Source organism: Salvelinus alpinus, chromosome 2, assembly GCF_045679555.1.
Source record: "Salvelinus alpinus chromosome 2, SLU_Salpinus.1, whole genome shotgun sequence".
In the NCBI taxonomy this organism is placed as follows: domain Eukaryota; kingdom Metazoa; phylum Chordata; class Actinopteri; order Salmoniformes; family Salmonidae; genus Salvelinus; species Salvelinus alpinus.
In genome coordinates this window covers 56,919,703-56,946,740 of record NC_092087.1, presented here as the reverse complement: position 1 = coordinate 56,946,740, position 27,038 = coordinate 56,919,703, and the positions used below count along the sequence as shown (strand labels likewise).

General features: G+C 42.3%; 2 protein-coding genes across 6 annotated transcripts in view; one reads left to right on the top strand and one right to left on the bottom strand.

Annotated features, from left to right (window-relative positions):
• Nucleotides 1-27,038, bottom strand: part of LOC139565463 (replication termination factor 2-like) — a 40,920-nt gene that overhangs the window by 2,415 nt on the left and 11,467 nt on the right. For both annotated transcript variants that reach the window (XM_071385842.1, XM_071385833.1), the window contains exons 6-7: nt 8,298-8,411; nt 7,290-7,344 (exon numbers count right to left, since the gene is read on the bottom strand). In XM_071385842.1, the coding sequence (XP_071241943.1) occupies nt 7,290-7,344; nt 8,298-8,411 (169 nt within the window). The remainder of the gene's footprint in view (nt 1-7,289; nt 7,345-8,297; nt 8,412-27,038) is intronic.
• The window catches only part of LOC139565443 (beta-1,3-galactosyl-O-glycosyl-glycoprotein beta-1,6-N-acetylglucosaminyltransferase 7-like), a 36,047-nt gene continuing 28,277 nt past the window's right edge, over nt 19,269-27,038 (top strand). Inside the window, exons 1-3 of one of the 4 annotated variants that reach the window (XM_071385821.1) lie at nt 19,269-20,001; nt 21,377-22,407; nt 23,850-23,945. In XM_071385821.1, coding sequence (XP_071241922.1) covers nt 21,441-22,407; nt 23,850-23,945 — 1,063 coding nt within the window. In that variant the 5' untranslated portion in view covers nt 19,269-20,001; nt 21,377-21,440. Of the gene's footprint in view, nt 20,002-20,042; nt 20,849-21,376; nt 22,408-23,849; nt 23,946-27,038 lie in introns of those variants that run through there. The other 3 variants (XM_071385796.1, XM_071385805.1, XM_071385814.1) reach the window with 3 other exon arrangements.

Below are 27,038 nucleotides of genomic sequence, written 5' to 3'. Positions count from 1 at the left end.
TATGGATATATACAAAGACATTTTAATAGAAAACAGGTCACACAAAACGAAGTGCAGCTAGTTTGCGGTCTTTCCAGCTCCAGTTTGAAATTGTGTTAGCTGTGTTGTTGGCTAGCTTCTCTGAACAACAGTGTCCTTAAGAAAGAGCATATTTTGTGCGCAGGGGGGAAAATCGCACATCGTTAGCTCATTGTTATGGATGTACAGCGCAGTCGGAAAGTATTCAGACCCCTTGACTGTTTCCACATTTTGTTTGATTAAATAATTGTTTTTCCTCATCAATCTACACTTAATACCCCATAATGACAAAGCCAAAACCGGTTTAGAAATTATAGCACATTTCTTAAAAAACAAAAATACCTTATTTACATAAGTATTCAGACCCTTTGCTATAAGACTCGAATTGAGCTCAGGTGCATCCTGTTTCCAATGATCATCTTTGATGTTTCTACAACTTCATTGGAGTCCACCTGTGGTAAATTCAATTGATTGGGCATGATTTTGAAAAGGCACACACCTGTCTATATAAGGTCCCACAGTTGAAAGTGCATGTCAGCACAAAAACCAAGCCATGAGGTTGAAGGAATTGTCCGTAGAGCTCCGAGACAGGATTGTGTCGAAGCACAGATCTGGGGAAGGGTACCAACACATTTCTGCAGCATTGAATGTCCCCAAGAACACAATGGCCTCCATCATTCTTAAACGGAACAGGTTTGGAACCACCAAGACCAAGAACCTGATGTTCACACTGACAGAACTCCAGAGTTCCTCTGTGGTGATGGGAGAACCTTCCGGAAGGACAACCATCTCTGCAGCACTCCACCAATCATAGTAGCCAGACGGATGCCACTCCTCAGTAAAAGGCACATGACAGCCCGCTTGGAGTATGCCAAGAGGCACCTAAAAGACTGACTATGATAAAGAAGATTCTCTGGTCTGATGAAGCCAAGATTGAACTCTTTGGCCTGAATGCCAGGCGTCACTGGAGGAGGAAACCTGGCACCATCCCTACGGTGAAGCATGGTGGTGGCAGCTTCATGCTGTGGGGATGTTTTTCAGCGCAAGGGACTGGGAGACTAGTCAGGATTGAGGAAAAGATGAATGGAGCAAAGTACAGAGAGATCCTTGATGAAAACCTGCTCCAGAGCGCTCAGAACCCCAGACTGGAGCGAAGGTTCACCTCCCAACAGGACAACAACCCTTAGCACACAGCCAAGACAGCGCAGGAGTTATTTTTTTATTTATTTAACCAGGTAGGCTAGTTGAGAACAAGTTCTCATTTGCAACTGCGACCTGGCCAAGATAAAGCAAAGCAGTTCGACACATACAACAACAGAGTTACACATGGAATAAACAAACATACAATCAATAATACAGTAGAAAAGTCTATATACAGCATGTGCAAATGAGGTAGGATAAGGGAGGTAAAGGCAATAAATAGGCCACGGTGGCGAAGTAATTACAATTAAACACTGGAATGGTAGAATGTGCAGAAGATGAATGTGCAAGTAGAGATACTGGGGTGCAAAGGAGCAAAATAAATAAATACAGTATGGGTATGAGGTAGATTGGATGGGCTATTTACAGATTGGCTATGTACAGATGCAGTGATCTGTGAGCTGCTCTGACAGCTGGTGTTTAAAGCTAGTGAGGGAGGTGAGAGTCTCCAGCTTCAGTGATTTTTGCAGTTCGTTCCAGTCATTGGCCACAGAGAACTGGAAGGAGAGGCGGACAAAGGAAGAATTGGCTTTGGGGGGGAGGACCAGTGAGATATACCTGTTGGAGCGCGTGCTACGGGTGGGTGCTGCTATGGTGACCAGTGAGCTGAGGTAAGGCGGCGCTTTACCTAGCAGAGACTTGTAGATGACCTGGAGCCAGTGGGTTTGGCGACGAGTATGAAGCGAGGGCCAGCCAACGAGAGCGTACAGGTCGCAGTGGTGGGTAGTATATGGGGCTTTGGTGACAAATCGGATGGCACTGTGATAGACTGCATCCAATTTGTTGAGTAGAATGTTGGAGGCTATTTTGTAAATGACATTGCCGAAGTCGAGGATCGGTAGGATGGTCAGTTTTACGAGGGTATGTTTGGCAGCATGAGTGAAGGATGCTTTGTTGCGAAATAGGAAGCCGATTCTAGATTAAATTTTAGTTTGGAGATGTTTTATATGAGTCTGGAAGGAGAGTTTACAGTCTAACCAGACACCTAGGTATTTTGTAGTTGTCCACACATTCTAAGTCAGAACCGTCCAGAGTAGTGATGCTGGACGGGCGGGCAGGTGCGGGCAGCGATCGGTTGAAGAGCATGCATTTAGTTTTACTTGCATTTAAGAGCAGTTGGAGGCCACGGAAGGAGTGTTGTATGGTATTGAAGCTTGTCAAGAGGTTAGTTAACCCAGTGTCCAAAGGGCCAGAGATAAACAGAATGGTGTCGTCTGCGTAGAGGTGGATCAAAGAATCACCAGCAGCAAGAGCGACATCATTGATATATACAGAGAAAAGAGTCGGCCCGAGAATTGAACCCTGTGGCACCCCCATAGAGACTGCCAATGGTCCGTACAACAGGCCCTCCGATTTGACACACAGAACTATCTGAGAAGTAGTTGGTGGATCAGGCGAGGCAATCATTTGAGAAACCAAGGCTGTTGATTCTGCCAAAAAGAATGTTGTGATTGACAGAGTCGAAAACCTTAGCCAGGTCGATGAATACGGCTGCACAGTAATGTCTCTTATCGATGGCGGTTATGATATCGTTTAGGACCTTGAGCGTGGCTGAGGTGCACCCATGACCAGCTCTGAAACCAGATTGCATAGCGGAGAAGGTACGGTGGGATTCGAAATGGTTGGGAATCTGTTTGTTAACTTGGCTTTCGAAGACCTTAGTAAGGCAGGGTAGAATACGGGTCTAGAGTGTCTCCCCCTTTGAAGAGGGGGATGACCGCCACAGCTATCCAATCTATGGGAATCTCAGACGATACGAACAATTGCCAGATATTTTTAGAAAGAGAGGGCCCAGATTGTCTAGCCCGGCTGATTTGTAGGGGACCAGATTTTGCAGCTCTTTCAGAACATTTGGGTTTGGGTGAAGGAGAAGTGGGGGTGGCTTGGGCGAATTTCTGTGGGGGGGTGGAGGGCTGTTGATTGGGGTAGGGGTAGCCAGGTGGAAAGCATGGCCAGCCGTAGAAAAATGCTTATTGAAATTCTCAATTATAGTGGATTTATCGGTGGTGACAGTGTTTCCTAGCCTCACTGCAGTGGGCAGCTGGGAGGTGGTGCTCTTATTCTCCATGGACTTTACAGTGTCCCAGAACTTTTTTGAGTTTGTGCTACAGGACGCACATTTCTGGTTGAAAAAGCTAGCCTTAGCTTTCCTAACTGCCTGTGTATATTTGTTCCTAACTTCCCTGAAAAGTTGCATATCACGGGGGCTGTTCGATGCTAATGCAGAACGCCACAGGATGTTTTTGTGCTGGTCAAGGGCAGTCAGGTCTGGAGAGAACCAAGGGCTATATCTGTTCCTGGTTCTACATTTTTTGAACGAGGCATGCTTATTTAAGATGGTGAGGAAGACACTTAAAGAATAAACAGGCATCCTCTACTGACAGGATGAGGTCAATATCCTTCTAGGATACCCGGGCCAGGTCGATTAGAAAGGCCTGCTCGCTGAAGTGTTTTAGTGAGCGTTTGACAGTGATGAGGGGTGGTCGTTTGACCGTAGACCCATTACGGATGCAGGCAATGAGGCAGCGATTGTTGAGATCTTGGTTAGGATGATATCTATGAGGGTGCCCGTGTTTACGGATTTGGGGTTGTACATGGTGGGTTCATTGATCATTTGTGTGAGATATAGAGCATCAGCTTAGATTGTAATGGCCGGGGTGTTAAGCATGTCACAGTTTAGGTCACCTAGCAGCACGAGCTCTGAAGATAGATGGGGCAATCAATTCACATATGGTGTCCAGAGCACAGTTGGGGGCAGAGGGTGGTCTATAGCAAGCGGCAATGGTGAGAGACTTGTTTCTGGAAAGGTGGATTGTTAAAAGTAGAAGCTCGAACTGCAGGCTCTCTCTGCAGTAGATTAAAACACTGCCCCCTTTGGCAGTTCTATCTTGTCGGAAAATGTTATAGTTAGGGATGGAATTTTCAGGGTTTTTGGTGGTCTTCCTAAGCCAGGATTCAGACACGGCTAGGACATCCGGGTTGGCAGAGTGTGCTAAAGCAGTGAATAAAACAAACTTAGAGAGGAGGCTTCTAATGTTAACATGCATGACACCAAGGCTTTTACGTTTACAGAAGTAAACAAATGAGAGCACCTGGGGAGTAGGAGTGGAGCTAGGCACTGCAGGCCCTGGATTAACCTCCATCACCAGAGGAACAGAGGAGGAGTAGGATAAGGGTATGGCTAAAGGCTAATCAGGACTGGTCATCTAGTGCGTTCAGAGCAGAGTAAAAGGAACAGGTTTCTGGGCACGATAGAATAGATTCAAGGCATAATGTACAGACAGAGGTATGTGATTACATTGGAGGTAAAACTAAGCATTAAGTAATGATGAGAGAGATATTGTCTCTAGCGACGTTTAAACCAGGTGATGTCACCGAATATGTGGGAGGTGGAACTAAATGGTAGGTTAAGGCATAATGAGCAGGGCTAGAGGCTCTACAGTGAAATAAGACAATAATCACTAACCAGGACAGTAATGGACAAGGCATATTGATATTAAGGAGAGGCATGCGTAGCCGAGTGATCATAGGGGTCCAGTGAGTGGTTGGGCTGGCTGGAGACACGGCGATTCAGACAGCTAGCAGGCCATGGCTAGCAAGCTAGCAGAAGGGCCTTAGAGGGATGTCACGACGGAGGAAAGTCTGTTTTAGCCTCCGCGTGCGGTGACGTTGATAGACCAGTCGTGATGGATTAGTAGGGTTCCGAGTAGCAGTGGGTCCATGTCCAAATTGGCAAAATAGGTATAGTGGCCTGAGAAATTGGCCAATGGATCTATACAGCTAACAGTCCAATATGCTCTAGACAGCTAGTGGATGGGCAATCAGGGGACGTCGCTATGTAGAGGCCAGTTGAGTACCCCCTCGAGCAGATTACGTCGTAGTCCAGTCGCGAAGGATCGGCGGGGTTCCGTGCCCCGTACCGGCAGTAGAAGGGGTCCGGGTATTGTAGCCCAGGAGTGGCTGATGGGCCTCTTTAGCTAGCCGGGAGAAAGGGCCTAGCATGGGCTAGCTACAGGCTAATTGGTGCTTGCTCCATGACCGACGTTAGCCAGCAGTCACTCGGATAGCAGCTGGCTAGCTGCGATGATCCAGATGAAAATATCCAGAGCTTGCGGTAGAAAATAGGTCCGGTATGCTCTGGTTTGAGTCGCGTTGTACAAACTGGCGAGAGCTTTCCGAGCTAATGGTTAGCTGATGACCGCTAGCAGTGATTAGCTGACTACTAGCTAGTAGCTAGTGAGCTGGCTAGCTTCTGTTGGGGGATTCCAGATTCGAGGTGAATAAAAATACGTTAGAGGAAAAAAAAGATCCTCACCACATTGGGTGAGGCGGGTTGCAGGAGAGTGTTTTGAAGTTGAGTTTTAGAAGAAGAAAAAAAGATATGCGAAGAAAAATATATAAAAAAGGTATATACACATGGGACACGACGTCTGACTGCTACGCCATCTTGGATTTAAACAAGTGTGTGGCTTCGGGCCAAGTGTCTGAATGTCCTTGAGTGGCCCAGCCAGAAACCGGGCTTGAACATCTCTGTAGAGGCCTGAAAATAGCTGTGCAACGACCCTCCCCATCCAACCTGACAGAGCTTGAGCGGCTCTGCAGAGAAGACTGTAGGGAAACTCCCCAAATACAGGTGTGCAGCTTGTAGCGTCATACCCAAGAAGACTCGAGGCTGTAATCGCTGCCAAAGGTGCTTCAACAAAGTACTGAGTAAAGGGTCTGAATACTTATGTAAATGTTATTCCAGTTTGCAAATATTTCTAAATGCTTTGTCATTATGGGGGTATTGTGTATAGATTGATGAGGGGGAAAAAACAATTTAATCCATTTTAGAATAAGGCTGTAAGGTAACAAAATGTAGGAAAAGTCAAGGTGTCGAAGAACTTTCCGAATACACTGTATTTAAATAGATATCACTTCAAAACAGCTTAAACAAACGCAAATGCAGCTACTTTGCTGTTATTCTGGCTGCAATGTTTGACATTACTTTAAGTTAGCTGTAGTTGGCTAGCTAGCAAGCATGGGATAAGAATGTTGCCAGCCAGTATGGCATTGGAACATTTAGAACGAACAACTTGGTTGCGTCCATAGATGCAGAACAAAAAGACAATGACTGGGTTGCGTCTCTGGAACTCGAACCGATAGAATGAACGTCCAGCCGGTTTGGGTAGCAACCCTAGATTTGTGTCGGGACTATGTATTGTGGAAGGATTAAATAGTATGAAAAAAAATTCATCAAAATAACATTTATGAAAATATGTAAATCATTATTTGAATATGTTGGTAACCCGGTGTATGAAAGCGATAATGCCCTCGAAGCAGGTGTTTGGAGGATATATTGTCCTGGTTTGCCGGCACTCTACAATATATCCTCCAAACACCAGCTTCTCGGGCATTATCAAATAAATAACTAACCAATAAGGAACAAACCTATACACATACATACAGACTAAGCAATACAGAACGGCACCCTATTGCCTATATTGTGCTCTAATTTTGACCAGAGCTGTATGGGCCCTGGTCAAAATAAGTGCAATACATAGGCAATAGGGTGCCATTTGTAACATAACCCAAGTCAACATAATACAATGTAATGTGTTCTATCACACAACCAAAAGCAGCCAAAACAAATAAGAGCAATTGGTGTTTGAGCAACTAATAAGGTCAAGCTTTGCATGGTTACTTTGCTAGCTCATGTCATTGGCCGTTGTGGACAATATTTTCCATCACTATGTAGATCTCTGTCAGACATAACCTTAGATGACTGAAGATTGATGTGATTGGCATGTTATGCTTTTTTAAATGGTATTTACACCTGTGTTTCCCATAGATTTCAATTGAAATTGAGAAAACAATTTGTCAGGAGCGCTACACAGGTATCCCAAAAATGTTAATCAATTCCATTGAAAGTCCAAATTATTTTAAGTGGGTGGCAACTGAGCTAGGCGGGGGGCAATATCAATATAGAAAAGCAAAACGAATTAATTCTGCAAACTGGTTGCACCAATTTCTGCCTGTGTGTATATAAAACCAAAATATGATATTTGTCAAGAATCATTGTCACTTCCTACCTTTTGAATCAGATGGCTTGGCAACAGTCTCAGCAACTTTGTTCTTCTTTGATTTCTACAAAAAAAAAGATAAAAAAAGATAAATAGCTCGGTTTCCATCCAATCTGCATCAAACAATATGGACATTTTCCCACCAGAGACTTGTTTCCATCAAACTGACCTTTTGCGGATAAAAGGCTCTGCATGATGACAAAGTGCACATAAAAATAACTTTTGTTGCTAAATTCCCATGCACCGAATGAAAAATACAAGTTAAATGGGTTTCCATCGCATTTTCAACTCTACTGATGGTTTAGTCACAAAAACTTGTTTAGAGAATGTGCCCACTCTGGTCTTGGCATATGCGCTCTAGCCAACAGCTCGCAGATACAGTGCTGGTAGGCTACCTACATTATGAGATTATTATGGATAAGAGTGATATTATTTGTATTTGTCAAACGGCAGTCAAGCATGGATCATAATGTCACCAGAATAAGACCCTGGATATTTATTGGAAAGGAGCATCAAGCGCATCACCTTGCACATTCACCACCATGTGAAGTTATTGATAAAAATGTAAAAAAGTTATCTGTAGCCTAATAAACTGCACGCTTTCCCAAACCGTAGTGGGAGGACCACACAACATATCGCCACGTGACTCCAAGTTCACATTAATATGATTGTTATATCAATATTTGCGAATAAAGTCGTTTCCACCGCCATTTCTCGCACAATTCATTTTTACCGACACAAAAAGATTCCACCGTGTCGAACGAACGAATTGTCTGTTGGCATTTATACAATTGTACCGGCATTTCATGTTTCCATCAGCCCATTACTTTTTTTATGCATCATGTAATTAATCCGCATGAAATGGTTGGATGGAAACGTGGTTAATGTTACAGTAAATTCCAGGTAACTGACATTCAGGTAAGGGGAGAACCTTTACTTCCACTTACAGTAAGTACAATTTTCATTGACATCAATGCAGGTCTACATTTTTTATTAGAAAACTCTACGAATGTGTACCTTTGTTGCCTTGGCCTTGGCCCTCTTCTCCTCCATTTTCTCCCTCAGTTTATCCACCTCTTCCTTGGTCCCGTTGAGGACGACAAGGCTTTCGTCTTTGAACGGGTCGCCACACTGCAACCAAGAGAAGGTTTAGTTAAGCCCCAACATTCTTATACATTATTTTCATGACATATGTTATGCTTTTGAGTATCTTATTTAAATCCATTAGTTTAACATTACGGGGATGGTTTATGAAAGGAAAACACATGTAGGGATTCTAAACTCCCATACGGGTATGCCGTCTTGTATTTTATTCGCAATGTTCAATGCAAATATAGAACATATAAACATGTATTTTGTGTACTTTAGAGCCACAACAACAAGGACATGAAGCAAGAAGGTGATGGGGGGGAATAGTTACATATCGGGATATTATTCTTGACAATATACCGTATAGTATTATTTTGACAATATCGCAATATTATTTTTGCGCTAGTTGTCTGTACCTGCACCAAAACTTCTGTATTTTTCCTTCATAGCTTGTTCTCCATCTACTTTTTAAATAGGGAGCTTTTATTTCCATGACTGATCAAAACTAATTTTCTCATGGCTCTCTCTTGTCCCTCTGCAGCAGACATATAGTGAGCATTATATTTGGACCATGGAATCTCAAAATCACAGCATTGAATCGCAATACAAATAGCATTCTGAAAATCGCAATACATAATCGTATCGGCACCTAAATATCATGATAATATTGTATCGTGAGGTGACTGGCAATTCCCAGCCCTAGTAAATAATACTTTCCAAATCTCAATGGAACATAGTTACTTACAAATCACAAAACAATAAATAACCTAAGCCTAGTACTAAGATAGTGGTGGCCAAATATATTGGCACCCCTGTACCTTTCTTAAATAATTCCCCATTTCAGAACCATTTTTTAAATACAATGTTTGCCTAATTAAGCTAACTAAAACAAAATGGCACCCAGGAACTAATACATGAGAAGGAAACAAAGAAAAGTGCCTTTCTTGTACCCATTAAAGAGCTTCTTCTTTGGCCCACTCGAGTGGTGCCTTCCACTAACTGCTGTTTTCACATCTCGCCATAGGTTTGATGGAATTCAGATTTGGAGTCGTCGCTGGACACTCCAGAACAGTTCAGTGTTTACTCTTGAACTGTTCCTGGATGCTTTTTGATGTGTGTTTGGGTTGTTGTCCTGCTGGAACACCCACAACCTTCAACATAGACCCATTTTTGGTTCTGCAATGTTGACAATCCAATAACGTGTGGAGACTAGGGCTGTGGTTTTCACAAAATTAGTTAATTAACATAATTAACATACATATTTAGCATCTCCTGGCTTCCACACCTCCTAAATCCATTATTTATTTTAGACAAGTCTAAAGAAGCATGAAGAAAATGTCATCTACAGTGGGGAGAACAAGTATTTGATACACTGCCGATTTTGCAGGTTTTACTACTTACAACGCATGTAGAGGTCTGTCATTTTTATCATAGGTACACTTCAACTGTGAGAGACGGAATCTAAAACAAAAATCCAGAAAATCACATTGTATGATTTTTAAGTAATTCATTTGCATTTTATTGCATGACATAAGTATTTGATACATCAGAAAAGCAGAACTTAATATTTGGTACAGAAACCTTTGTTTGCAATTACAGAGATCATACGTTTCCTGTAGTTCTTGACCAGGTTTGCACACACTGCAGCAGGGATTTTGGCCCACTCCTCCATCCAGACCTTCTCCAGATCCTTCAGGTTTCGGGGCTGTCGCTGGGCAATACGGACTTTCAGCTCCCTCCAAAGATTTTCTATTGGGTTCAGGTCTGGAGACTGGCTAGGCCACTCCAGGACCTTGAGATGCTTCTTACGGAGCCACTCCTTAGTTGCCCTGGCTGTGTGTTTCGGGTCGTTGTCATGCTGGAAGACCCAGCCACGACCCATCTTCAATGCTCTTACTGAGGGAAGGAGGTTGTTGGCCAAGATCTCGCGATACATGGCCCCATCCATCCTCCCCTCAATACGGTGCAGTCGTCCTGTCCCCTTTGCAGAAAAGCATCCCCAAAGAATGATGTTTCCACCTCCATGCTTCACGGTTGGGATGGTATTCTTGGGGTTGTACTCATCCTTCTTCTTCCTCCAAACACGGCGAGTGGAGTTTAGACCAAAAAGCTCTATTTTTGTCTCATCAGACCACATGACCTTCTCCCATTCCTCCTCTGGATCATCCAGATGGTCATTGGCAAACTTCAGACGGGCCTGGACATGCGCTGGCTTGAACAGGGGGACCTTGCGTGCGCTGCAGGATTTTAATCCATGACGGCGTAGTGTGTTACTAATGGTTTTCTTTGAGACCGTGGTCCCAGCTCTCTTCAGGTCATTGACCAGGTCCTGCCGTGTAGTTCTGGGCTGATCCCTCACCTTCCTCATGATCATTGATGCCCCACGAGGTGAAATCTTGCATGGAGCCCCAGACCGAGGGTGATTGACCGGCATCTTGAACTTCTTCCATTTTCTAATAATTGCGCCAACAGTTGGTGCCTTCTCACCAAGCTGCTTGCCTATTGTCCTGTAGCCCATCCCAGCCTTGTGCAGGTCTACAATTTTATCCCTGATGTCCTTACACAGCTCTCTGGTCTTGGCCATTGTGGAGAGGTTGGAGTCTGTTTGATTGAGTGTGTGGACAGGTGTCTTTTATACAGGTAACGAGTTCAAACAGGTGCAGTTAATACAGGTAATGAGTGGAGAACAGGAGGGCTTCTTAAAGAAAAACTAACAGGTCTGTGAGAGCCGGAATTCTTACTGGTTGGTAGGTGATCAAATACTTATGTCATGCAATAAAATGCAAATTAATTACTTAAAAATCATACAATGTGATTTTCTGGATTTTTGTTTTAGATTCCGTCTCTCACAGTTGAAGTGTACCTATGATAAAAATTACAGACCTCTACATGCTTTGTAAGTAGGAAAACCTGCAAAATCGGCAGTGTATCAAATACTTGTTCTCCCCACTGTATTTCAGAAGAAAATAATAGCATACTTATGTAGCATGTCCTTATGTTAGGTCCTGATGTGGATATGCCAAATGGCTATGGGCTGCACTAGTTAATTTAGCAGACAAGATTTACTTATTATTCCGTGTGATTTTTTTATAGTATGAAGAATACAATTGAACAAAGCTGAATAAAATGTGTGCCTCGACACAATCCTGTCTCGGAGCGCTAAGGACAATTCCTTCGTCCTCATGGCTTGGTTTTTGCTCCGACATGCACTGTCAGCTGTGGGACCTTATATAGACAGGTGTGTGCCTTTCCAAATCATGTCCAATCAATTGCATTTGCAACAGGTGGAATCCAATCAAGTTTTAGAAACATCTCAAGGATGATCAATGGAAACAGGATGCAGCTAAACTCAATTTTGAGTAACATAGCAAAGGGTCTGAATACTTTTGTAAATAAGGTATTCCTGTTTTTAATTTAACACATTCACAAACATGTCTAAGAACCTGTTTTTGCTTTGTCATTATGGGGTATACTTTCCAAATGCACTGTATGCGGTTTCACGCAGTGTGCACGCAAATAGTTGTAGAAAATAAATATGCAGTATGACTATCACATATTCGGTACTTGGTATTTTATTAGGATCCCCATTAGCTGTTGCAAAGGCAGCAGCTACTCTTCCTGGGGTCCACACAAAACATGAAACATAATACAGAACATCAAAAGACAAGCACAGCTCAAGGACAGAACTACATCGATGTATTTTAAAAAGGCACACCTAGCCTACATATCAATGCACACACACAAACTCACAAATCTAGGTCAAATAGGGGAGAGTCGTTGTGCCGCGAGGTGTTTATCTGTGTTTTGAAACCAGGTTTGCTGTTTATTTGAGCAATATGAGATGGAAGGAAGTTCCATGCAATAAGGACTATGTAATACGTACGGTTTCTTGAATTTGTTCTGGATTTGGGGACTGTGAAAAGACCCCTGGTGGTATGTCTGGTGGGATAAGTGTGTGTGTGTCAGAGCTGTGTGTAAGTTAACTATGCAAACAATTTGGGATTTTCAACACATTGATTCTTATATAAATAAGTGATGCAGTCAGTCTCTCCTCAACTCTAAGCCAAGAGAGACTGGCATGCATAGTATTTACATCAGCCCTCTGATTACAATTAAGAGCAAAACGTGCTGCTCTGTTCGGGGCCAGCTGCAGCTTAACGAGGTCTTTCCTTGCAATAATCAAGATTAGACAAAATAATCAAGATTAGACAAAACTAGAGCCTACAGAACTTGCTTTTTGGAGTGTTATGTCAAAAAAGCAGAGCATCTCTTTATTACGGCTAGACCTCTCCCCATCTTCACAACCATTGAATCTATACGTTTTGACCATGACAGTTTACAATCTAAGGTAACTCCATGTAATCTAGTCTCCTCAACTTGTTCAACAGCCACACCATCCATTACCAGACCCAGCTGAGGTTTAGCACTTAAGGAATGATTTGTACCAAATACAATGCTCTTAGTTTTAGAGATGTTCAGGACCAGTTTATTACTGGCCACCCATTCCAAAACAGACTGCAACTCTTTGTTAACTTATTTGGGACTGGGGGGCAGTATTGAGTAGCTTGGATGAATAAGGTGCCCAACTCATCGCCTATCGATTATACAGTGAGATATTGGTCATATTGCACTTCCTAGGGCTTCCACTAGATGTCAACAGTCTTTAGAACCTTGTTTCAGGCTTCTACTGTGAAGGGGGAGAGAGAATGAGAGCTGTTTCAAACAGAGGTCTGGCAGAGTGCCATAAGCTCAGTCTCGCGCACGCACGTGAGAGTTAGCTGCATTCCATTGCATTTCTAAAGACAAAGGAATTCTCCGGTTGAAACATTATTGAAGATTTATGTTAAAAACATCCTAAAAATTGATTCTATACATCGTTTGACATGTTTCTACGAACTGTAACGGAACTTTTTGACTTTTCGTTTGGACCTAGTGCTCGTGCCACATGAATTTGGATTTCTGAACTAAACGCGCAAACAAAAAGGAGGTATTTGGACATAAATGGACTTTATCGAACAAAACAAACATTTATTGTGGAACTGGGATACCTGGGAGTGCATTCTGATGCAGATCATCAAAGGTAAGTGAATATTTATAATGCTATTTCTGACTTCTGTTGACTCCACAACATGGCGGGTACCTGTATGGCTTGTCTTTGTCTGCGCGCCGTACTCAGATTATTGCATGCTGCACTTTCACTGGCTGTTGTCATATCGATCCCGTTAGCATGATTTCAGCCATAAGAAGTTAAGGGTTTCAGTGACTTCATTAGCTGTGGTTGCTGATGCGTATATGGTTGAATCATCAGCAAACATGGACACACATGCTTTGTTAAATGCCAGTGGCAGGTCATTGGTAAAAATAGAAAAGAGTAGAGGGCCTAGAGAGCTGCCCTGTGGTACACCACACTTTACATGTTTGACATTAGAGAAGCTTCCATTAAAGAAAACCCTTTGAGTTCTATTAGATAGATAGCTCTGAATCCACGACATGGCAGAAGTTGAAAAGCCATAGCACATACTTTTTTTCAACAACAGGTTATGGTCAATAATATCAAAGGCCGCACTGAAATCTATCAGTACAGCTCCCACAATCTTCTTATTATCAATTTCTTTCAACCAATCAGTAATTTGTTGAGTGCCCTTCTCTATAAGCATGCTGAAGGTTTGTTGTTAATTTGTTTACAGTGAAATAGCATTGTATTTGGTCAAACAATTTTTTCCAACAGTTTGCTAAGAAATGGCAGCAAGCTTATAGGTCTGCTGTTAGAACTAGTAAAAGCCGCTTTACCACTCTTGGGTAGTAGAATTACTTTGGCTTCCCTCCAGGCCCGAGGACAAAGACTTTCCTCTAGGCTCAGATTAAAAATATGACAGATAGGAGTGGCTATCGAGTCAGCTACCATCCTCAGTAGCTTTCCATCTAAGTTGTCAATGCCAGGAGGTTTGTCATTATTGATCCAAAAAAAATCCACCTCTCCCACACTAACTTTACAAAATTCACACTTGTACTGCTTTTCTTTCACTATTTGTTTTTTTTATGCATTAATACAATTGCTCACTGTTTGTTGGGGGGGTTTCCTGCCTAAGTTTGCCAATGAAATAATCATTAAAATAATTGGCATCTTCAAATGGTTTTGTGATGAATAAGCCATCTGACTCGATGAAAGATGGGAGTTGAATTTGTCTTTGTCCATAATTTAATTTAAAGTACTCCAAAGTTATTTTCCATCATTCTTTATATCATTGATTTTGGATTCATAATAAAGTTTATTTACCTTTTTGTTGAGATTAGTCACATAATTTCTCAATTTGCAGAAAGTAAACCAGTCAGATGTGCAGCCAGACTTATTAGCCACTCCTTTTGCCCCATCTCTTTCAAACATAGTTTTTCAATTCCTCATCAATCCATGGAGCCAACTTCTTATGGCTGCATCCCGCTACCGGGATCGATATGACAGCAGCCAGATAAAGTGCAGGGCGCCAAATTCAAAAAACAGAAATCTCATAATTAGAATTCCTCAAAACATACATGTGTCTTATATCATTTTACAGGTATTCTTGTTGTTAATCCCACCAAAGTGTCCGATTTCAAATATGCTTTTCAGCGAAAGCACTACAAACGATTATGTTAGGTCACCATCAAACCACAAGAAGCACAGCCATTTTTCCAGCGAAAGATAGCAGTCAGAAAAAGCGATAAAATGAATCACTAACCTTTGATTATCTTCCTCAGATGACACTCATAGGACTTCATGTTACACAATACATGCATGTTTTGTTTGATAAAGTTGATATTTATATTTTTAAAAATCGGAGTTTCCATTGGCGCGTTACATTCACTAGTTCCAAAAACATCCAGTGATAGTGCATAGCCACTTCGTTTCAACAGAAATACTCATCATAAATGTAGATGATAATACAAGTTATACACATGGAATTATAGATATACCTCTCCTTAATGCAACTGCTGTGTCAGATTTCAAAAAGAAATTACAGAAAAATTACGGCTATTATTCTGAGACGGAGCTCAGAACAATAGCCAAATTAGCCGCCATGTTGGACTCAACAGAAACCAAAAAATACATGATAAATGTTTCCTTAGCTTTGATGAACTTCATCAGAATGCAGTCCTAGGAATCCCAGGTCCACAATAAATGCTTGATTTGTTCGATAATGTCCGTTATTTATGTCCAATTAGCTACTTTGGTTCGCGCCTTCGGTAAACAATTCCAAAGTCAGAAAGCGCCTCAACTATAACGTGACGAAATGTCCAAAAGTTCCGTAACAGTCAGTAGAAACATGTCAAACGATGTACTGAATCAATCTTTAGAATGTTGTTAACATACATCTTGAATAACGTTCCAACCGGAAAATTAAATTGACTTCAGAAGAGCGATGGAACGGACGTCCTACTCATGTGAAGGCGCATGGTGAATGCGTGATCAGCCCGTGGAAGTGATTACTCATTCCTGTCTCCTTCGGCACCCCTTCACATTAGAGTTATCAGACAAAGTTCTGTTGACTGTTGACATCTAGTGGAAGCCGTAGGAAGTGAAAACTCATCTATATCTCGCTGTCATTTCAATTGAGAGCATGGTTGAAAATCTATCAGCCTCAGAAAATCCAAACAACCTTAAGTTCCACTTCCTTTTGCCTGCCATATGAGTTCTGTTATACTCACAGACATAATTCAAACAGTTTTAGAAACTTCAGAGTGTTTTCTATCCAATACGAATAATAATATGCATATATTAGCAACTGGGACTAAGGAGCAGGCCATTTAATATGGGCACCTCTGTGCACCTTTCATCCAAGCTACTCAATACTGCCCCTGCAGCCTTCTCTAATGTGAAGGGGGGCCGAAGGATACAGGAATTAGTCACCACTGCCACGAGCTGACCATGCTTTGACCACGCGCGTTCACGTGATAGGCAGCTTTGTTCCATCGCTCAACTGAAATCAATGTAATTCTCCGGTTGGAACGTTATTCAAGATGTTTGTTAACAACATTCTTAAGATTGATTCAATACATCGTTTGACATGTTTCTACTGACTGTTATGGAACTTTTGGACATTTCGTCACGTTATAGTGGACGTGCTTTGTGACTTTGGAATTGTTTACCAAACGCGCTAACCAAAGTAGCTAATTGACATAAATAACGGACATTATCGAACAAATCAAGCATTTATTGTGGACCTGGTATTCCTGGGAATGCATTCTGATGAATATCATCAAAGGAAACATTTATCATGTATTTTCTGGTTTCTGTTGACTCCAACATGGCGGCTAATTTTACTAATGTTCTGAGCTCCGTCTCAGATTATTGCATGGATTGCTTTTTCCGCAAAGTTTTTTTGAAATCTGACACAGCGGTTGCATTAAGGAGAGGTATATCTATAATTCCATGTGTATAACTTGTATTATCATCTACATTTATGATGAGTATTTCTGTTGAAACGATGTGGCTATACACTATCACTGGATATTTTTGGAACTAGTGAATGTAACGCGCCAATGTAAACTCAGATTTTTTTATATAAATATTAACTTTTTCAAACAAAACATGCATGTATTGTGTAACATGAAGTCCTATGAGTGTCATCTGATGAAGATCAAAGGTTAGTGATTAATTTTAGCTATATTTCTGCTTTTTGTGAAAGCTATCTTTCGCTGGAAAAATGGCTGTGCTTATTGTGGTTTGGTGTGACCTAACATAATAATTTGTAGTGCTTTCGCTGAAAAGCATATTTGAAATCGGACACTTTGGTGGGATTAACAACAAGATTACCTTTAAAATGATATAAGACACATGTATGTTTGAGGAATGTTAATTATGAGATTTCTGCTTTTTGAATTTGGCGCCCTGTACTTTCACTGGCTGTTGTCATATCGATCCCGTTAGCGGGATTGCAGCCATATGAAGTTAAGAACAAAGTGTGATCGATACATGTGGATGATCTTGTTCCTGTATTGTTTGTAAACACCCTGGTAGGTTGAATAATAACCTGAACCAGATTACAGGCACAAGTTACAGTAAGAAGCTTCCTCTTGAGGGGACAGCTTGATGGAAACCAGTCAATATTCAGGTCCCCAAGAAAGTAGACCTCTGTTTGTCACATGCATTTCACACATTATTTAGATACTGACTGTTAGCACTTGGTGGCCTATAGTAATACACCAAAAGAAAAGGCTTTAGATGTGCCAAGTGAACCTGCAACCATAACACTTGACATAAGATCTTCTTTAAGCATTACAGGGATATGGCTCTGAATATATACAGCATCACCTCCCCCATAAGCATTTCTGTCTCTTCTATACTTATTGCTACTGATGTATCATCAAATGAATTATCGAAGTAAGTCTCAGAATTTCCTAATATATGAATGTCATGATGTTAGCAAGTTATTGATTTCATTAACCTTATTTCTAAAGGCAACATATATTAATATGGGCTATTTTCAGCTCTTTCCTGGGTAGCTTATCAGAGATAGACATAATACTGAAAAGAGCAGACAAAGCAAGAGAAAAAAATACATTCAGCAGTCCATTAATCAATTGGTGTGTGTGTGTGTGTGTCTGTGTGCTGCGGAGTTGAGGCTACAAACCATATGATTAGCTCTCTCATCCATTCCACGCTTCTGGGAGGGAGGGTGGACAATGAGCCTGTCATAGCGGATGTACGCAATGTCCCCGCGCATTGTCAGTCATGTGGGCACGCTCTACCTCAATCTTCCTGTGGTCCATCTTCAATTTCTCAGAGATCATTTCCCTCACTTAATCCTCAGACTCTGTCCAGGTCTCATGTGGAGATTCTGCAATTCCGTCCACAACTATGTCGTTCCGCTTTGATTGTCCCTCGAGATAGTCTGATTTATCTGTCATTGTTATCATGAATTCACACACAGAACTGATGTCCTCTCTCAATGACTTACAGATTGCTGTCATCTTGCCATTCTCTTGTTTCAACTCATCGAGCTGAACCTGGGAGAAATGCAAACTGTTCTTCAGGTCCTGGAAATCTCTGGTCAGGTAGTCTATTCTTTTATTGGTAAAATCCACGAGAATTTGTACAAAACACTTGAAGCCATTTTCTTGTTGATGTAACAACTGCTTGTAGGTCTCTTTTTGTTGTTTAAAAGATCCTTCATGTGTGATAGAGAGACACCACTGTCCTCAACGGTACTCCCGCCGGCTTTGGTCTTTGTCATGATAGCTAGCAACGTATGTTACGCTGTTACTCCTCGCAGTTCCAGACAGGGCAGGTCACAGGGAAGATTGAAAACAACAGCAGGGATCTAGACAGCCACAAACCCGGAAAAATCCACGGTCCCAGCCACAATGGCTAAGCTCGTCGCGGGCTGCGTTCAAGAAAACCTCGCTAGCTTGATATGCAGCTAGCTAGCAGCTAGGCTAGCTGCGACGCCAAATAGCTCCTCAGACCCATCCTTGGTCAGCAGGATCACTGGGAAGAGATAAGCAGTCCCAGAAACTGATGCCAACTGCTACAAACTTTCCAAACAAAAACGGAGCTCTTCCTCATTACGCGTTCAACCGAAGTGGGGAGGCCATTAAATTGTGGAATAATGGAAGAAAAAATTACTATTCTACTCAAATCAACAGCTTCTGTTGTGTTCTTTCCCTCTTTCATAAAAACAAAAAAAGAGACCTGTGCATTACTACTGAATGTTTATTTTCATTAATGAGTGACAAATGCTCACGTGCACACTCATGTACACATGCACACACTGATAACATCACACTCGGCCACACAAAGACAAAAGCCCACCAGCAGGGGGGACCTATTGTGTCCTGGTGTCAGCTCAATGTGACCTCTGGCCATGTGGCCAACAATAACTAATCTCAGTCGCTGACCAGGCAGCAAACAAAACACTGGCTGAGGCTGTCGCAGCCTCTGGCGGCACTGTACTCTGCACAGCACTAAACCAGCCACAGCAGCAGAACCATCTGAGAACTCTCCCAGGAGAGAGGGAGCAAGAGAGGCAGAGAGAGATGAGTCGAGGATAAGACACATAATCCATGCTGCGACTGCTGCAAATCTGACATTGGAAGGAAGATTGGGGTTGCTTAGCTTTTTTTGTGTTAAATCTAAAATTGGGAAAGAAGAGAGAGAGCAATAGCGATATGGTGTGAGAGATGAAGAGAGAAAAGAAATTAAGCGAGGTAGTTGAAGATCATTTTAAAGGTGGTAGGAGGTTGCCAGTGCTTCTATATGGGTGTGTGTGTGCGCCAAATGAGAGAGAATCCGCCCGTTACCAGGCAGGGCCGGCCCTCATCTCAGGTGGGATGCAGTGGGAGCGCCTCAGCCACAGACGTGAGGGTAAGAAATGACACACACGCAGGCACACACACACGCTCAAAACAGAGACGGATGCGGAGTACAATGACTTGCGAGCCACCCACCGACCTGAGACAACCACAACAAAAGCAACGCACAGCAAACTGCAGCAGCAACAGCTCCACCAGCCCATCCCTTGACAACCCATGGCTCCAGCTCCCTGCGTGCGCCAGGCTTGACTCCCTGTTGGTTCCGGCTCGCCATTTTTTGGCCAGGCGCTTAATATTTAACCTATTCTTCAGCGAAAGGACCCCGGGCTCAACTGCAATTAAGGTAACTGGATAGCCTTATCCTCTTTGCTCTGAATCAAAATGTTGCTGAGGGTAGTATGCTATGATGCGTGTGGTATTAAACATTCCCACAATGAGCTTTCAATTACAAATGCCTAAGAGTGATGGAATATCTGGTTAATTACTCAATCCATTAACAGGTGATAAAATAAAAGCATGGCTCCATGAGAACTAGCAGTGTTTAATCCAACTAATAATGGCAACAGGTGGTTCACATTTAATTTTTTTAATCTTGCACACTGGATGATACACTGCTATCCACACGTAGTTTGCTTAGTTTCTAAATAAACAACGCCAGTTGACGGTTTCATTTCTTGTGAAAAAGTCTCCCATTAACAATAAATCAAAGGCAGTTTGTCATAAGCAAACAAGACAGCTCTCTCAGAATCAGTAAGCCAAGAATGAGATAAATCCCTGGGGGTTCTATTCAACTTTATCCGTCTGTTGACATAATTACTGCAGAGACCAATCTTGTTTGTTTTTTCCTTTATGTCACAATGGCCTGTGTAGTTGATGTGAGAGACCCTTGGGATTTCATTACATATTTGCATAACAAGCCCAATGTCCAAATCTCTTCAACGGGCTGCCACTGATTATCGGGTTCTAGCAAGTCTCTGGTGAATACGTCTCTCTAGTGTGCTATCAGGCAACTGCAGAGGGTGTTATAAGAGCAAAAGTTATCCCTTTTCTACTGAATTCTTATTGATTCTCCACCAGTGGTAGTGCAGTGAATGAGCGAAGCAGTGTAGCTCACTTCTTACAAAATATAATCAATCGGTTAGCAGGAACAACAGGTAGACCTACTTTGATTTACAAGTGATTAAGAAAATGTATGACGGTAATTATGGCTATGTGATCCTATTTAGATCCAGGGTATTGTGTATCTAGGAGCTAGAGCATTTCCATATTTCGAAACCTGTATACTGCAAAAATACAAACCTTGTTTGCATGGCTAGGTTCAACATTCAAATGTGCATATCTATTCTGATGTCTATGAGTCTGTCTCTTGCATTGCTTAATGATTCACTTCTTAAATTTCCTGAGCCAGCTTCCTCAGTCCATCTAGCAGCATTATCTATGCATTTCCTCTCTACTCACTTGTATCATGTCTCATCTGTTGAGATCGGATTAATAAGCACTCCATAAAAAGCTACTCATCTTTGCTGTGTGCTGGGTCGTTAAACACCTCTAGAAAGAATCCTTGTATGAATTGCAATGAGGAAACAGATTCGTCTTTGACTGTAAAACATTGCAAATAATTGTGGTTATTTTTCAATAATCTTCCATAAAAAGTATGGAAGGGTATGAGTCTTTAAAATACTTTTAAATGTCTCAAGTCTGGCTTTGTCATTTTACAGTACAGCCTAACCCTGGTCCTTTGCTGCCGGTGGTTGCGTGGTGTCCGTCCAGTGCTGGACTATTATGCTCCAGCTGGAAGGCGCAAAGTGCAGTTTCCTGTTCTGCCTGGGAATATGCATGCTCATCTGCTCGGTCATCTACCTGAGGGCCATGGCTGGCACAGATCCCCAGGGTCAGAGTGGGCCCCAGGGCTGCAGGCCATTCTCTAAGTACTGCCAAGCTTTCATCCCCAGCACCAAGGGCTCGCCAGCATGGCAACGCCGTGACTGCCAGGTGGAGAGCTATCTTCTGGGTATGGGAAGTCGGGGTGGGGACCAGGACTGCTCCCGCCTGGTGAGGGAGCTTCACTTCATCACCCGCCCGCTGAGCCGGGAGGAGGAAGACTACCCTCTGGCCTTCATCCTCACTGTCCACAAGGAGCTGGAGCTGTTGGTGCGCCTGCTGCGGGCCATCTACACGCCGCAGAATGTCTACTGTGTCCACGTGGACGCCAAGGCTCCGCGGGAGTACAGGGAAGCCGTGGAAAGCCTTGTGGGCTGCTTCCCCAATGTGTTCCTGGCCAGCCACAGCGAGATGGTGACCTACGCCGGCTTCTCACGGCTGCAGGCCGACATCAACTGCATGAGGGACCTGGCGGCATCACCTGTGCCCTGGAGGAAGGTGCTCAACCTGTGCGGCCAGGACTTCCCTGTAAAGAGCAACCTGGAGCTGGTGCGCTACATGCAGAGCAAGGAGTGGAGGGACAGGAACATGACCCCGGGCATCAAGCAGCCTGCGGCTATGAGGCACCGGACTCAGCTGCAGTACAGGGAGGTCAGGGGCTCCCACGTGGCCCCCAAGCGCGGAGGCCCAAAGAAAGGTGCTCCGCCCCACAGGCTTCAGATTTACTTTGGTACAGCCTACTACGCACTAACCAGGACCTTTGTGGAGTTTGTACTGAGGAGTCACGTGTCCAGAGACCTGCTAGAGTGGTCCAAAGACGCATTCAGCCCAGATGAGCACTACTGGGTGACGCTCAATCACATTAAAGGTAAAGTACAAGTTTACAAACAGCACATAAAAAGCAACTTGTAATCTCTAACACAATTGGTTCTGAGCTTATATAAATGCATAGGGACATTTCTAACTGTTAAATCCATGAGGAAAACAGATAAGACATCTACAATCTTTTCATGAGTGCATAGCTATGCCACGCACAACCTTTCCAATTTGAAATGTATCCAAAAGCAAAAACCTAGGAGACGAAATAGCTATGCTTAGTCGATAAATCCTGGTGGCCTAGGAACTGAGTTCATGAAAGGCTGACTTACAGTACATTTATTTGGGGTGTTCAAAGATTACTTCTAGCCTTGAAACTTAAAAGGAATGGGTTCAACATGCCCACTCGGTTTGAAGTAAAGTAAACCAGCGTAGCTCAATGACATGTATTTTATGAAACCCTTTTTACATCAGCAGTTGTCAAAGTGCTTCACAGATAACCAGCCTAAAACCCCAAAAGAGAAAGAAATGCAGAAGCACAGTGGCTAGGAAAAATAAGTCAATAAATATTCCACCCCTTTGTTATGGCAAGCCTAAATACATTCAGGAGTACAAGTTTGCTTATCAACACAATACATTGCATGGACTTACTCTGTTTGCAATAATAGTATATAATAGGACTTTTGAATGACTACCTCGTCTCTGTACCCCACGCATACAAATATCTGTAAGGTCCCACAGTCGAGCAATTCATTTCAAAACACAGATTCAACAACCCTCCGCTTGTAATCGTTAAGGATTATTGGTTTTTCATGATAAAAAAAACAAGAATGGAGCTAAGTACAGGCAAAATCCTACAGGAAAACCTGGTTCAGTCTGCATTCCACCAGACACTAGGAGATGAATTCACCTTTCATCAGGACAAGAACCTAACACACAAGGCCAAATCTACACTGGCGTTGCTTACCAGAGTGTTCTTACCAGAGTGGCCGAGTAACATTTTTTGACTTAAACCCACTTGAGAATCTATGTCTAGACCTGAAAATGGCTTCGCAATGATCAACAACCAATTTGATAAGCTTGAATTTTGAAAATAATAAATGGGCAGTCCAGTTGTAGTCCAGGTTTGGAAAGCTCTTAGAGACTTACAGCTGTAAACGCTGCCAAAGGTGCTTCTACAAAGTATTGACTTACGTAAATGAGATATTTCTGTATTTCAAAAAAATTCTAAATACATGTTTTCACTTTGTCATTCTGGGATATTGTGTGTAGTGTGTCATTCTGGGATATAGATGATATTGTGTGTAGTGTAGATTGTGTGAAGATGGGTGAGAGGAAAAAAATGTAATCTATTTTGAATTCAGGGTGTAACAACGGAATGTGGAATAAGTCAAGGGGTATGACTATTTTGAAGGCTCTGCAAGTGACACGTGAGAGGCTATAATGGAACGTGAGAATGAGATTATCTGTTTTGGATCGATTATCTGCTCCTAGAAGCGCCAGGGAGTCATGTAGGAGGCGGCTGGGGTGGCGAGATCCGGACAATCAAATGGAGGGACCAAGAGGGGACTGTACACAATGGATGCAAAGGTACAACAACTCCCTTTCCCAGTCAAAGTCAGTTTCTACTCTCGATCTCACTTGTCTAGGGCAAGTTTTGCTCCTTGATTCCAGATTAGTCTTCTGATTAGGAAGCAAACTGTTTACACAAATCAAAATTGTATGTCACATGCGCCGAATACAACAGGTACTTACTGAAAAGCCCTTAACCAACAATGGTTAAGAAAATATTAACCAAATAAACAAAAGTTTAAAAAAAGCAACAACAAAAAATAACAGAGGCTATATACAGGGGGTACCGGTACCGAGTCAAGGTGCAGGGGTACAGGTTAGTCGAGGTAACTGAGGTAATATGTACACTAGAAGACAAGTACATTAGAGTGTTTAGTTTGAGAAACAGAAACTTCAAGTCCTCAACTGGCAGCTTCATTAAAAAGTACCCGCAAAACACCAGTCTCAACGTCAACAGTGAAGAGTCGACTCCGCGATGCTGGCCTTCTAGGCAGAGTTGCAAAGAAAAAAACATATCTCAGACTATCCAATAAAAAGAAAAGATGGGCAAAAGAACAGACACTGGACAGAGGAACTCTAACACTCTAATGTACTTGTCCTCTTGCTCAGTTGTGCACCAGGGCATCCCACTCTTTCAATTCTGGTTATAGCCAGTCTGCGCTGTTCTGTGAAGGGAGTAGTACACCGCTTTGTACGAGATCTTCAGTTTCTTGGCAATTTCTCGCATGGAATAGCCTTCATTTCTCAGAACAAGAATAGACTGATGAGTTTCAGAAGAAAGGTCTTTGTTTCTGGCCATTTTGAGCCTGTAATCGAACCCACAAATGCTGATGCTCCAGATACTCAACTAGTCTAAAGAATTAGGCTAATTGACATCATTTGAGTCAAATGGAGGTGTACCTGTAGATGTATTTCAAGACCTACCTTCAAACTCAGTGCCTCTTTGCTTGACATCATGGGAAAATCAAAAAAAGTCATCCGTTCACCTACTCTGCGTCTCAAAGATATGGCGGTTGGAACCAAAAATCGCAAATTTGGACTCATCAGACCAAAAGACAGATTTCCACCTGTTTAATGTCCACTGCTCATGTTTGTTGGCCCAAGCAAGTCACTTCTTCTTGGTGTCCTTTAGTAGTGGTTTCTTTGCAGGAATTCAACCATAAAGGCCTGATTCACGCAGTCCTCTCTGAACGGTTGATGTTCAGATGTGTCTGTTACTTGAACTCGGTGAAGCATTTATTTGGGCTGCAATCTGAGGTGCAGTTAATTGCAGATTTGAGGCTGGTAACTCGAATGAACTTATCCTCTGCAGTAGAGGTAACTCTGGGACTTCCTTTCCTGTGGTAGTCCTCATGAGAGCCAGTTTCATCAAAGCGCTTGATGGGTTTTGCAACTGAACCTGAAGAAACTTTCATAGTTCTTCATTTTCCGGATTGCTTGACCTTCATGACTTAAAGTCATGACGGACTGTGGTTTCTCTTTGCTTATTTGAGTTGTTCTTGCCATAATATGGACTTGGTCTTTTACCAAATAGGCCGATCTTCTGTATACCACCCCTACCTTGTCCCAACCTAACTGATTGGCTCAAATGCATTAAGAAGGAAAGAAATTCCACAAATTAACAAGGCACACCAGTTAATTGAAATGCATTCCAGGTGACTACCTCATGAAGCTGGTTGAGAGAATGCCAAGTGTGCGAAGCTGTCATCAAGGCAAAGGGTGGCTACTTTGAAGAACCTCAAATATATTTTGATTTGATTAACACTTTTTTGGTTACTACATGATTCCAAGTGTGTTATTTCATAGTTGATGTCTTCACTATTATTCAACAATGTAGAAAACAGTAAAAATAAAGAAAAACCCTGGAATTAGTTGGTGTTCAAACTGTTGACTGGTACTGTTCATAAGTTATTTTCCAAGAGATGGCTAACAAAAGCAAGCGCTCTGCAAAAAATAAAAACAGTTCCACTCACCAGATGATCATTTGAAACGTAACTTCTTGTTGAAAGTTATTCATGAAAAGGGAGACGCTAACAAATTAGCAACAACATCCTCTTTGATAAGACCTACTGCAGCCGCTGCAAACTAGACGACAACAAAAGCTAGCTAGACAGTGGGGAAACTACTGCTTGCTATTGTGCACTGACCTGTTGGCCTTCGAGAAGGCAGAAGTTTCCATACGTTTTTGTAAAAATGGTCCCACCATTAAGTCAAAATGTTATTGGTTGATTCCACTCAAATGTTACCCTTATACAGTTGAATGGCAGATGCCTTTATCTAGCTTCTGCTGGCCTAGCCAATGGCTGACTTACTTAGATTTATCTCCCCAGAGACCAGCAAAGAAAAATCCTGGTTGGATATTTTTTTATTTTCAGTGTTAACCCTTTCCAACAAAAACAGAAGAGATTAAAATCAGAACATAGTTGAAAATATAATTATAATAATTATTTTATAAATCCTTAGCCCTTCTCTGAAGGTGTAAAGGCCAATTGTTCCCCACTGTGTTCGGATTAGTAATAATTTGTAGAGTGGCTCTATTTTCCCTCAGCGTGCATTTTTTCACTATTCTGAATGTCTAAAGAATCCATATGTTGTTCTGAAATATGAACACAGAAATACTGGACATTTTGAACTCTTATTATGGTGGTGATTTGACAAAATTACAATCATGGTCTTGAATTGGACTCACATTGTTCTGTCCTCGGTTTTGATTCAGTCTCAGACCCCTTGTCCCCCTCCCGGTCACGGTCTTGACTCGATTTTCTACGGTCTTGGTCTTGAATTGGTCTCGCTGTAGTTGGTGTGGTCTACAGCTTATCATGAGGTACTCTACCTCAGGCGAGCAAAACCTTGAGACTTCCTTAATACAAAAAATGTCGCACCAGCTGTTATTGACAAATAAACAGACCACCACTCATCTTACCGGAGGTAGCTGTTCTGTCTTGTCGATGCACGGAAAACCCAGCCAACTGTATATTATCCATGTTGTCGTTCAGCCACGACTCGGTGAAACAATATATTACAGTTTAATGTCCCTTTAGTACGATAGTCTCAAATGGAGCTCATCCAGTTTATTCTCCAGTGACTGCACGTTGGCCAATAAGACAAATG